Genomic DNA, 13,292 nt, shown 5'->3' on the forward strand with positions numbered 1-13,292 from the left:
ACAGACAGTAATGTGTTCCAGAGTGACACACAACTTCCAACACAAAATCAGCCTTGCCTCGGTGTATCTCCCCAAGGGCCAAATCCAGCCAAAGTTCTTGTCATACATCAGCCATACCAAGCTTTACACAAAAGAGGCAAATGGGGTAGAGGGAGTGCTATACTCAACGGCTCATTGGCTAGAAAATTCACTTGTTAAGTAGGATATATGTTTGCAGGTCTTCTCTTCGTCTTGATTTAAATCAATGTCTTAACTGTTCCAAGTGAGTTGAGTTTCCCAATCAATGGGCTATTGAACATAATGCTCCATCTCTGCTCCTCTTCACTACCATGCCTTTCTTGTTCTCCCTACTGCCAGTTCTGTTGTGTATGTAACGACTAGTCAGTAGAACAAAATTAAATAAGAACAAGGGCTTGACTGTACAGCCTCTTGGTTAGAGCTCCAACTTCAGATGTGTGAGAGTTAAGTGCTGGTTAATTATGACTGTATAATTACTTACTTCAGGTGGAACATCTTCAGAATGAGAACTGAAAGGGCTTTGTTCACTGTACTGAATACCTGGGTGATTCAGATGTTCTTTTAGGATGTGACAGACCTATGTTCAAGTCTTTGTTCCAAATCAAGCAGGATAGGGAGGCAAAACTTGATCTCCTTCTTCCCAGATAAATAGTCAAATAATTATGGTGTCAGCTATAAAGTAAAGAGATCTTTATCTGTGTTGTTATAAGAAAGAACAGACGTGTCCTAAGATGTCTGTCTCACTAAAAAGATCCATAGGAATCCTGACTGGACATAAGTGTCTTCCTCTAACTCAGAGATAGAGCATAGTTACAGCAGAAAGTAACTCACTGTTAGGATATGGATACACGCAGCTGCAAAAATGATGATGGGATGGGGCATTAAAAAGCAGAAATTTACATACCTAGAGAATTTAGGCATTCTCAGAGTTAAGTAAGGGCTTCTTTTTTTTTTTTTTTTTTTTTTTAACAAAAAAAATGTAGTTAGGTATCTAAGTCCACCTTCTGGTGATTCCTGGAACATCTAACCAGAGACAGGAATTTCTTTTGGAGCAGATCACCCACAGTTTAGGCACTAGTGTCAACGTCCCTGTGCTAATATTGCCTTCTAACTCGGAATTTCACTGAACATTAAGATTAGCATTACAGGGCTCATGATGATTTTGATAATAGGAGTTGGTCATTTTGAAAATTTTCCTTGTACATCTGAGTGCTTTACTAGACCAGGCTGAAGTGATCAGCATTGTTGGATGTGGCCCTGCAATTACCAGTTTTGAGGGCTCAAATGCAGGTTTATACACATATTCTTAGATGCCTTCACCCCTACGCAGTGCAGGAACAATTAGTGAAATTCTCCTGAAAATTAAGCCTCAACACCCTACCAGTCAGAACAGTCAGAGTTAATATTGAAATCCATCAGCAACCAGTTATTAAAATTATGTAAGATCACACACAGAGTTTCCAAACTGCTCTCATAAAGAAAGATAAATATTAGATAGGTTATATAGATTGGTTTTCATTTCATAATATATATCTCAATTGTATGCAAAATATGGGATAGTGGAACACATTATAGAACTGGCCAGTTTTCACTGAAGAAATATGTGCTCAGTTTCAAGTTTCTTTTTGTGGAATGATTCATTTTCACATGAGAGACTTAAGTGGCAGTGACTACACTAAGAGAGACTCCTCCAGCTACCTGTCCTTTAACAGAAGAAAGGAAAATACATTAATAGCCCCCTCTTTAGCTGGGGAAGCCAACAACAACTGAAACATGGCGCACTTGAGCACAGGCTCCTCCAATGCTCTGCTCTACCCATAAGCCAGCTGAGTACAGAAACCAGGGGAATCCAATGTTTCCAGTGAGTTTCAGAAAGCGCAAACCTTCCCAGTTTCAGTCTGTAGCTTGTTCAGAAGAATTAAAACAGCAGAGAGAAAAGAAATGGTGTAACATTCACATATATGTCCTCAATCATAGCATATCTGGCCATCTAAGACCCCTGCAGAGCACCAGCAAGCTTTATCGCTGACTCTCCAGCTGTACTTTGCAATTATCTCTGGTGAGCCAGCAAGGTAGGCTGGGGAGCAAGAGCTGAGCCCTGGGGGAGATGAAGCACTGGTCAGAAAGTATGGGAGCCTGGGATATGGAGTGATAGGATGAGGAAACGAATCCACGGACATTTTTTAATTTTTCCATTCCATGATTCCAAACCATTTTGGCTTACAGTAACCAAGACACAAGGATACATGAAACCCATTCATATACTAACAAACTCTCAAAAATGTTTTTATAGAGTATTTTCCCCGATTCCTGCGGGATACAGAGAACACAACATGGGATGAGACAGAGTAAAAGCTTCACGAGTACGACACTGGGAAGATCTGTATAATTACCTCTTCATTTTAGCACACTTAAATAATATAGCTGTCCCACACTTATGCCTCTAATACCTTCAGTCACCGTGGAGCACATATACCATAACATGGCAGGTTGCAGTCTCATGGTGTTTGTGGTGTTGACACATCTTTAGCTACTAAGCCATTAGACCTTCTGGTTTGATGAAGTCTTGTCACTGATACTGGAAAAATTAAAGGGAAAAAATGAACATCATTCTGCATCTGCAAAGAGAAAGAAGATTTACATAAGTAGAACCTCCAGTAACCAGACAGTGCAAAGAGCCAAACACAAGGGATACCAGCATGTAGGTATGACTTACTGAGAGGTGATTAGGTGTATCTGGATAAGAGCTATAACATGGGAGAGGAGAGGATGTATTTATACACAGTGTATTATTTATGCCTATTACTTCTAATTGCCTAACTAGTTCTCTTTCCTCTCACGTATGCTTTAGTACCCACCAACCAGAGAAAGATGTCTACAGCTAAATATCTACCAATTATTATGGACTTTTGCTTAATATTCTATTGTTCCACTGACAGCACAGTTTTTAATATATCACTTTATACTATCCTGTACATCATCATTCTCCTGCCTCCCTTAGGGCCCTGGCTGTAATCGTTCTTATTTATTTCCACAAGCTAACATATATGCAAAAGATCTTGTAGTCATGATGTCGCCCCCACCACCCTCACCCCTTCTCATCTTTGTTTTTGTAATCCTTTTTGTCTGTTTTTAAAGTTACAGTATAAAGATGTGTGAACACAGCATGTGCGCAGACACATACCAGGGTCAAATACACAGCTTGCTGTGTGGTTCCCTTCCCCATCTGTAAACACACAAGATGCTCCTCTCCACCTCAGCAGCGTTATACTGCAGCCTTTTCTTGTGGTCTGTAGGTTTGGGTTTTTAGCTAATAAAGTTGAAAACAGATCACAAAGGAAATAAAGGAAAACTCCCTCGCTATTCCAACGAGTAAGGCAGGAGTTTAACAGCCCGTATAGTGACTGATGACCTCACAGAATCTGGTCAGCACCTCCTGCATCTAAGAGAACCGAACAGAGCATTGACTCTGGGCTGGCAGTGTTGCAGTCTGGTTAGTTGCATCAAATGCTATTTCTTCCTGAGTACTTGTTTTGCAATACGCTTTTTTTGAGGAGATTCTGTAACAGTATAAGCTGGAGGTGGCTGCGGCTGCATCACTGTCTCTGAAACAGAACAGGCATCTTTAGGATCAGTAGCTCTCAAACTTTCAGCAATGTGTTTCTATAATATATTTTGGCTGTGGTTTTTTTTTAAATGGGCTCTTTGGATCCAATTTCCTGAGGTCCACTGGTTGACAGGTAGAAAAATACATATTTTTTCCTTCAGATTTTAATAATAATCAGAAAGTGTACAAGCTTCATGGTCAAGACAGGACAGTGGGTACAAAAAAAAAAAGTTATCTTAAGGCAAAATTTACTGTCAGGGAAAATGGAACATTCCTTCTGAATTCACGAACTGGTAGTGCATGTGCAGGTTGGTTGTAGATGGTTGCTACAATAAGGCTTCTTTCATACAGGTGTGTTTATGCCCCAGGCTTGCTGGCCACAGTCCATTCCATTTACAGAAGCTGAATTAAACAATAACTACCGCATTGCAAAAAGAAGAAGGAAAAAAAAAAAAGGTGAGCGTCAAAGGAGATGCCTGAGAGCTTTGTTAGGGCCAAGAAAAACCCTGTTGCAGTTGTCAGAGCTTGTTGATGTTGCAGAGAACGGCACTTTTTTTTTTTTTTCTGCTGGATTTTGTGGTTCTGCCTTAGGAAAGAAAGTAAAATAGAACGGAAGAACAAAGTCCTACTCTATAAATCAGCAGCTGCTCCTTGCCAGATCAAAGGAGTGACATTTTTGCTCCTGGACTACTTGTCCACTTTAGGTGCTTGACAGACAGCTAACAGCTGGCCTGTTACATAGTATAGGAGAGTTGGGCTACATCTTCTTCAGAGTAGATGACAAGCTAATCAGAGATATCCATAGCACAGGACATGTGAGTGCACCTTGATCTCTTCGAACATACCCGGTACATAATTGCTAAACACCTTTATGCATTTTTGGCAAGTTTCTACTTAGGTAGTTTCCACTGAAAAGTAAGAAGGAGAATTAGTGCCTTAATCTAATTTGATCAGGAAAGTTAAACTGCTGCTAAATTTGTTGACAACTCTCCTTTTTGGGTCAATTTAAAATTGGCTAAAAAAAAACCCCAATAATATGAAATGGTTAAAAAGATGTGTAAAATATTTAAATGTGATATTATTCGAAAACAATACTTTAAAAAAAAAAAAAAAGTTACCTAAAATTAGGCCCCTCAACTCCTACGTAAGAAGCCAGATAAGCTGATTGTGTTTTCAAACTGCTGGACCCTCATTGGTTTTGAAATCTTCTCCCATGAGTTTAAGATGACAAATTAACACATCTTTGAATGCATGAGTTACTTAAGGTTTTATAGGAGATCTGTTATCTACCTTTAACATGGATGTCTAAGTGCTAGCAAATCAAAGCGCATGCTAAATTAGCTAAAATTGTATTTAGCATCTCCACAAGACGCATGTATACAAACCTGGAATTTTAACGTCAGTAGTAAAAATTTCAAAGTGATTCAGTTTCTGGTTGATTCCCATCTGCAATAAATCAAGTACAGGATGAGGTTATATACTACAGCTCATGTCTATTGACTTTGCATTTTATCTGTAAGGTATGAATAGCTAAGGAAGTATGTCTGTGAGTCTCCTCCCTTCCTTTCAAGTATCTTTAAAAGGTCGTTCTTACGGTGCGTGATAAATAACCGCGTACGAATAACCTGGTGGCACTGGCGACAGAGCAGCAGCCATGGCCGGCGAGCCTCACGCGGCTCCAGGTGCCACCGCACGCCCTGAAAGGCGCCCGTCACCCGCCAGAAACCCAGCGGGAATACGGGACGGGACTTTGTCACTTCAGCTGAGGTTTCCCGAGGAAACCTGTGCCCGCCCCGCGGGGGTGCGGAGCGGGAGCGCCCCACCACCTTCACGTCAAAACGGACCTTCCCACCCGCTCTCCTTCGCGGCGGGGTTTCCGGGCGTGCTCGCTGCCCGGCGCAGGGGAATGCCCTCCGCAGAGACGGAGCAGGGCCGTGGCGCCCGCCGGGCTCTCCGGGCGCAGAGGCGGCGTCCGTGCCCCCGGGGCAGCGGCACCCCCGGCCCGGCCCGGCGGCGGCGCTCTGGCCCCACCTCATGGCGCCCGGCCGCACAGCGGGAGGCCTCTCCGGGGCCACCGGGGGCTGACACTGGGGGCGCGCCCGCTCCTGCAGCCGGGAGCGGCAGCTCTGCCGGTGCCAGCCGTGCTGGGGGCCGACCCCGAGCGCCGGCTGGCTTTGGCCTTGGCGCTGCGCCCTGACGGCCGCCGGCCGGTGGCAGCGGCGGGGCGCAGGCCGGCAGGGCAGCCAGGTGGCCACGGGACCTCTAGGTTCGTGGGCAGCACCAGGGAGCCCCAGCTGCTGCTGGCGCCTCCTGGGCGCCTGCCTTCGCCGTTGGCAAAGGGCCTTGCGCACAAGCCCCTGCCCGGGGTTCGAGCCGCAGCGCAGGTGCTCCTCGGGACAGGCACCGCGTCCTCCCTTGGCGGAGCCGAACCGTCTCCCCGCGCTCCCGAGAGGTAACCTGGTAACCGAGAGTTGCATTTTCACAAGATGGATTTTCTCCGAGGTGAATAGGTGCCCGTCTTGCCAATTCTCATGATTTTATCGCAAGGCTCAAGTTATTTCATGTTAACTCGAGGTCCCAGCTCCAGGAGACAATGGTTACATGAGAATCTTGTCAAGTAAGTTTCTAGATTTTGTGGCAGAGAAGAACGGTCTAAAAATGTGGCACAACGACTGAGAAACTTGCAAAGTAAATAGTGAGAAGAGTGCTGTTTAAACTTCTGATTCTTTAAGACAGTCTCACGGTGGCGGGACAGGCAAATTCACGATTTCCAACAACTGGCAGCTCCGAGTGGCGTAACATGTTTTTAGGAGCTCCAACATAAACATACAAGATACAGCAGAGGTCTTCGGGACCGTTAGTGCCTGCCTCGAGCTGCCTCAGGCATCCAGCTTAGCTGCTCTCTGTCATCTTCTGGAGCCTTCTCTCCACCAAACATGGATGTTGACTTAGGTCATCTGAATCACACCTTTGACAGATGTGAGACGTCTAAATTAGCTTAAGAAAGTCAGTTTAAACAGCCCATAACCCTCCTTCTCTAACAAGGCTGTCCAAAACTACATGAAGTTTTGTTGGGGAATGAACCTGCCTGTCCCTCCCTCTTCCTCTCAAAACCAATCCTGTTAAGTGACTCCATTTCTCAATATTCATGACTTAGGAAGCCTTCTTTCGATGGCTCATTTCCAGCTGACTAACTCAGCTTTTTAATTTCCTATAAGGAATGCTGCAAGTAAGAGTTGGTAACCAGGTGCGGCATAGATTCAGCGAAGCATAAACAAGGACTTTTTCAACTATTTTTGTACACACACGTACAGAAGATGCCTAAACCTAATTCTGTCAGTTTAGAATACAATTGAAAGGAGAAGTTAAATAAACTAAGATAACTAGATTTTACTTGCTCAGACAAAAGTTTGGGTGATAGACAAAGACTGCTGCAAAGGCGAGGGGAGTGTATATTGATAAAAGTGTTTCTGCAAATTAGTCCTTTTTAATGCATTCTTTCAAACTACTCTGATCTGCTCGAGACCTCTGAAATTATTCTTTCAGCCTGGGAAAGAAGTAATTTTCTAGGTTACTTATGAAAACATTTTTTGTGACTTAGATATAATGTTTCATTTGTTATTTTCCCTTCCAAATTAGGGCATTCTTGGGCAACAAGGGATCAGTGTAGTATATACTCTTGAGCTAAACACTGACATGTTCATAGTCTAAATACTGAAATATCATTTAGGCAAAGATTTATTTTCCCATCCAAGGTGAAAGCATTTGAATTATTTTTCAGAATGCATTCTTAGACTCTTAGTCAGCAAAACACTGAAGCAGGTGCTTAGGCCCCATTTATTCATCAAGCTCGGCTCCTGTTTACCTACGTTTAATACGAGCCAAAGCTTCCCATCTAGATTTGGCAGGTTTTTGAAAAACCTTGCTAGACTGTTCCTCTGGGTACTGAAAATTTTCAAAATATTCAGATGACCAAAAATAGACAATTTTAACCCTACATTATTGTTGTTGTTACTTTTATTTTTGTTATTTCTATGACCAAGCCTGTGACAATGTTCATTCCATATTTCCTTTCAAGTGAAGAAGCTGAAGTGTCTTCTTGGGCTAAAATCGAAATTGAGTCAAAATTTTCCTTGTCGTTAATCCTTTTAGAGAACTGATTGTGTGAATTCATCTCAGAAATTTGTTTATTCCTCTGTTTTTCACATAAAGAACTGAGAACCCATTGATGCAAATAAATGCAATATTTTAACATCGTGTTTTCTGGGCTGGATATTTTGGGTGGAAATCCAGATTGAAGACTGATACTGAGTTCAGATTAGACCCCAAGCTGGGGGTGAATTATAGTTTCTTAAGCTTTGATGCACTTCATCCTCCTGAAACAAGACCTGTTATGACCCTACATACTTAAAGTGAATTTTCCATGATAGCCATAGAGTAAAGCTGGAGATGTTTCTAATTCTGATTACCAGTCAGTACAGCCACTAACAGTTCATTTCAAGAACTAATCTTACTCAGATTCAGTTACAGAGTGGCCACAGAGTTTTGAAATACATGTACAGTACGTATAAAAAAAGACAGTGGAAACAACAACAAAATTATTTTGGAATGTGCCAGATTTGAACAAGCAGACTAGGAGTTCTTTATTTGCTGTTTATTCTCTTTTGAGCTTTGCAGAAATATCTCTCTGCGATTTTATCTGAACATTATTTATTATAAGAATAAAATGTATTATGTAAATGTGAGTTTAATGTCATTTGATATGACTTGAGATAAAATATGATAAATATATAAAGAAGATTAATTACAGGACTTCCTGTAAAATACAGAATACATGTTTATTTTGGACAAAGAAAACCAAGGCTCTATTTGAAGAGATGCAATTAAATGCATATATTTAGATTATATTGTCATGCTAATTAGCAATGGTAGGAACCAATTAGGACTAGGGCTACCGAATCACCAGACTACACTGCATATTCGCTAGTATACCTTTACTGCTCAACTGTTTTTTGCTGGAAGCAGATAAAGATGAAATTACTTCTTTTAAAAGTCCATATCACTGTGCATTGTGAGACAGATCTTGTTTGTTGTGCTTTCACAAATTGTCCCACAAAAGTTACTGGAACTACTTGTGTAAGAAGGACAGACTCAGCTATGGGAAATGTATATGGCTGCTTTAGGTAGCAGAGGAAAATACAAGACGCAAAAAAACCTTCTTTCGATTCAAACGACTGTTGTTTGAATAAGCGAGGTTGGTACTCTGTCGTTTGCAGAATGCTGGAAGTGAGATTTTCATTAAACGTACCTATGTCAATGACATGTATTTCTCAACATTACACACCTCATTTATCATTCTGGAACGAGGACCAAGCACCATATGAATGTCGAGTTTGTGAAGGTATCGCGTCACAGCCCTGGAGGCTGATGACCCCTCTCTATCTACACAGCAGGTAAGGCACAAACAGTGGCAATGTGAGCTCTCTCCGCAGTCCCCTGCCAGTGTGCCTGGCTGCTAAGCTAGGGGAACAAAGGAGAGATAGCATATGGATAGCAGATTGTAGGAGCGCTGAGAGAGGACTGAGGAAATCTATGTTGGGTGTGTGGCTCTGCCAAAGATCTCTTGTATGACTTTGGCCTTGTCACTTAATCTCCTTCTGTCTCCGTTCTCCTTTGCGAACAGGGAGAAGGCGTCTCTCCTCTCCCCCAGGCTTTGCCTGGAAATCTGTTCAGACCCCGAGTTCTCTTGGACGGTGTGCTTGTGCGGCATGGGTTGGAGTACGGCTGAGCTTCTTTGGGTCCCCTAACTGCTGCTATCATCCGAATAATAGGAATTACTATTAACAGGAGAGTAACAAAGAAATCCGTGTCGTGTTGATAGATTTTACTCATCTTTTCAGGCCATTCAATCTTTGGCCTCTGGGTGAAGGGTATGAACAAGGCAGGCAATTAGTGTCAGGAGCAGAGCTGTGAATTCTTCTTTTATAGGGTTCCAAATAACGCTGGAAATAGTGGCATTGGTGTTCTCTTTTTTCACCTGTCTCTTAATGCCTTTTGAAGGCATTTGTGCCAAAATAGCATCACAGTGTTTCTGCAACGCACGAGCTGAAGTGCTCTGCAGAAGGCTGTATTGTGCTTTACTTTGGCCCTGGAGATGGCTCCCTGAGGGATTCAAAAAAAGCCCTCAAAAAATGTAAAGGCTAGGGCAGGGACTATGGTTCCTACGTCTCTATTATGCACTGTGCATATTTATGGGGTAGTATAAAGAATAAATAATAATAACCCACAAACACTTCATTCTCTGCCCTTGTTTACCAATTGTGCTGATGCACTACATGATCTAGTTACTGCTAATGAAACTAAGATCTGATTTTTAGCTTCACCTGAAACGTTTGTCTGTTTTGCATCTGCAATTTTGCAAATGTAAATAATTTAATGTGAAATTTTTCAGATATACCCATTGGTGGGTATAACTGATGCAGTTTATGGGCAGGATTTTTCAGAGGAGCTGTAGAAACGGAATTTCAAAATGATCTGGATGCCTAAAGCCTCTGTGCTCCTATATCTTTCTAAGTATATGACAACGTATCTTCTCTTCAGACAAAGTGTTGCTGGTCTAGAGGACATCATTTGCACCTGCAGTTATGCACATGTGCAAAAGAAAAATGGAGAAATAATGAAATGAGTAATCAAACCCAAGCACTATGTTTTGCAAAATTTACTGGACAAATGCGGCCACTTTTATCGCTGTTGTTTTCTGTAGGGAAATAAAGACTGGGGGACTTGCTGTTAGGGCTTTAACTCCCATTTTCCAAAAGAATCCGTGAGTTGCCTCTGTGTGGAGTTTGCCCGGAAAGGCAAAAAAAAAGACATTATTCATATGAGCGGAATAAAATAAGGCCAAGCTCTTTTGGGAGTGAATGGCTGGGCAAGGTTGGGTTTTCAACACCCAGCCCGCAAGGCTTACTCCGTGGTGGTTGTCAGACACGTAAGGCTGGAGTGGAGTATCCCAATCCGTGTGCTCAGGGAGGTAAAGCAATTGTCACCTGAAACCCTTCAGGACTTAGAATTTTCTTAATGCTCTGCCTTGTTGTGGGAGCCCATTGAAAAAACACTTCAGAGGGCACCCATTTCTTCCTAATGTAAACTTTCTGAGGAGTATCCAAAGATATGACCTCTGGGTGAACCTTTAACCTTCCCCTTAATTATTTGTTTGAAGACAGTGTCGAGTTCTCCCGCTGAGAGCCAGGGCCCATAATGCTTCGCAGCCCTGCGAGCCCGGGTGTGTGTGCAGGGAAGTGGAGAGGGACATAAATAAGGGGACCACCAGATGTAAATAATAAAAGTGGTTGGGGTTTAAATAAGAAACGAGAAAGCAATTTGGTTTCCCTGAAGAGTGGCCTGATTGAAGAAAAGGGTTTAGTAAGACGGAAAACGTTGTGCGTGGAGGGGGGGGTGTTTCTGTTGTCTGTGATTTTTTACAGACCTAAATAAGCGTTCATTCCGTTCTTTAAAACCTTGCCATCTGTATACACCATTAGAAGCTCATAGGAGAAGAGAAAACAGTCTTATCAGGCTTTCCTGTTAATCTCTATTGGCCTTAACTTTAGCTGATAAAAGGGGCGCTGGTTGGAGGGGGTTCAGGTCAGGCTCCGTTTGGTCAGCGCGGTGACGTTACTGGGCAGTCGCTCGGCAGACGAAGTCCTCTCGGGGACCTTTGTCTTTGAGGAGGGAAACACGCCTCGAAATCGCAGCGCTGGGGTAGGAGATGCCTTCGCTGTGCCGCAGTCAGAAGGGAATAAACAAGTACATCGGCTGTGTCTGAGTTTTTATTTTAATACCTGAAGTCATGACTAATTCTGAGGCAGGATGACATCTCTGACAACTGAATTATACTTTTGCTAGAGAATAAAGAATGTCTTTGGGATGTAAACAGAGAGATGCAAAAGAGCCCTTTAGTGTTACTTGTAGCATTTATGCATCTGTCTAATGAAATTTCGACGACTGTGATTACGGAAGATGCAGCCGAAGGTGCGCCACCGTTTTTTATTATCTGCAGAGGAATTTAACCGGGGGGGAGAGGCGGGAGGGAGGGAGGGAGGGAGGGAGGGAGGGAAGGAGAGAGGGAGGGAAGCACGACAAAGGCCGCGCGGAGTTGATGCTATATAAAGGCTGGCAATTTACTAAATGAGCAGATGAACTTAGTTTTCGGTTAACTGACTGAAAGACTTCGCTAGGCGTTGGATCGGGCCCAATGGCAATTATTGGAGGCTGTTTTGGATGATGGGCATGTTAGTATTTCTGAAGAGGATTAAACACTAGTATTCGACTTCATTAGCACTCCTTAAGGGTCACCAGCCGAAAGCCGGAGCCGTGAAATAGCACACAAAACCTGCGCGAAGGCTCCAAAGTGTTCTCAAACACAAAGAGGGGGGGACAAAAACAAGCGTGTCTCCCAAGTGATAGAAAATTGCCCTGTTTTGAAAGAAACTCCGTGAATAGGCAAGTTTTAAAATTATTTTAGGGAAATTAATTTGGTTTAGCTTGTCCCGATGTGGATCGCTGCGCATTAAGCTGATAAGAAATATGCAAGCACTTATTTTTGGATTACCAACAAAATTAAATCCAGGCTCCACAGCCAACTAACTGCCTTTACTGGCGCTCAAAAGCCTCGGCAACCGCCCTGGTTTGAGGTCGGGGGGGGGGAAGAGGTAGGAAAAAAAAAAAAAAGTTATTTTGGGCCTAATATTAACCACATGTACCTGCGACTGGGGGTTTCTAAGGAGTTGAAAGGTGGCTGCGTTCGGGGCGGTGGCCTTGCGCGGGGTGTCCCCGCCTGGGCACGGCGGTGGCCCCCAGCTGGCACTGACCTCCCGGCGACCCGCGCCTTCGCAGGCGCCGACGGCAGGAGCTGCCGAAGAGCAGAAGTCTTTCTGGGCCGGCGCTTATTGCCGCTGCGCTGGTGATAAAACTTCAGACAGACTAATTGATGGCTTTGCTGACCTAACGATACCTTGTGAAAGCACAGAGTGGCAAAGCCTGGTCCTCATTTATGGCCAGCTGCAAGGGTAGCTGGATCCCTTGGATGGAAGGGAGGGAGGGAGGGGGGGGAAAAGTCTCCCAGCCTGTGAACTTTAACCAGGGTCCGAGGCGCTCGAAGAAGTTAAAGAAACGATTGTCTTTTAACACAAGTTTTCAGTCGCATTTACTTGTTCAAAGCCTTCTGGCAAATCCAGCTTTAAGCTGGCTAGTAAGATAAGCGTGTTACCGGTTACGATTTCTGAGCACTTAGAGGGAAATCCTTTAAAGTGAAATTATACTCCATTAAAAAAGCAACGCCAAGCAAAACGCGTTGCCGCACCAGACTAAAATCTCGTCGGTTTTAAAGCAGAGGTGTTCTCGAAACGCACAAGCAAGCTGATGAAAGGACTTCTATTCTTTGTATTCTGTTGCAGGTTTATTAATGCCAGAAGAAGAATAGTACAGCCTATGATTGACCAGTCAAATCGAGCAGGCAAGTTCCAAGTAGTATCTGTATTCAAGTCCCACAGGCGCAAATCCTCATCAAGTTATTCTTCAGGAGTCCCATCACCTGGTAAATAAATGCTCCAACCGGGCATTCTGGGAGATTATTTTTTTTTCTTATGTCCCCAGAATTCCGCTGTAG

The 13,292-nt window shown here is 43.3% G+C and overlaps 1 protein-coding gene across 1 annotated transcript in view; it reads left to right on the forward strand.

The window, feature by feature from the left end:
- Window positions 1-13,292, forward strand: part of MEIS2 (Meis homeobox 2) — a 171,359-nt gene that overhangs the window by 152,890 nt on the left and 5,177 nt on the right. The window contains 1 exon segment of the mRNA XM_086612794.1: window positions 13,081-13,139. Within this exon segment, the coding sequence (XP_086468920.1) occupies window positions 13,081-13,139 (59 nt within the window).

Source organism: Tauraco erythrolophus, chromosome 6, assembly GCF_009769465.1.
Source record: "Tauraco erythrolophus isolate bTauEry1 chromosome 6, bTauEry1.pri, whole genome shotgun sequence".
In the NCBI taxonomy this organism is placed as follows: Eukaryota; Metazoa; Chordata; class Aves; order Musophagiformes; family Musophagidae; genus Tauraco; species Tauraco erythrolophus.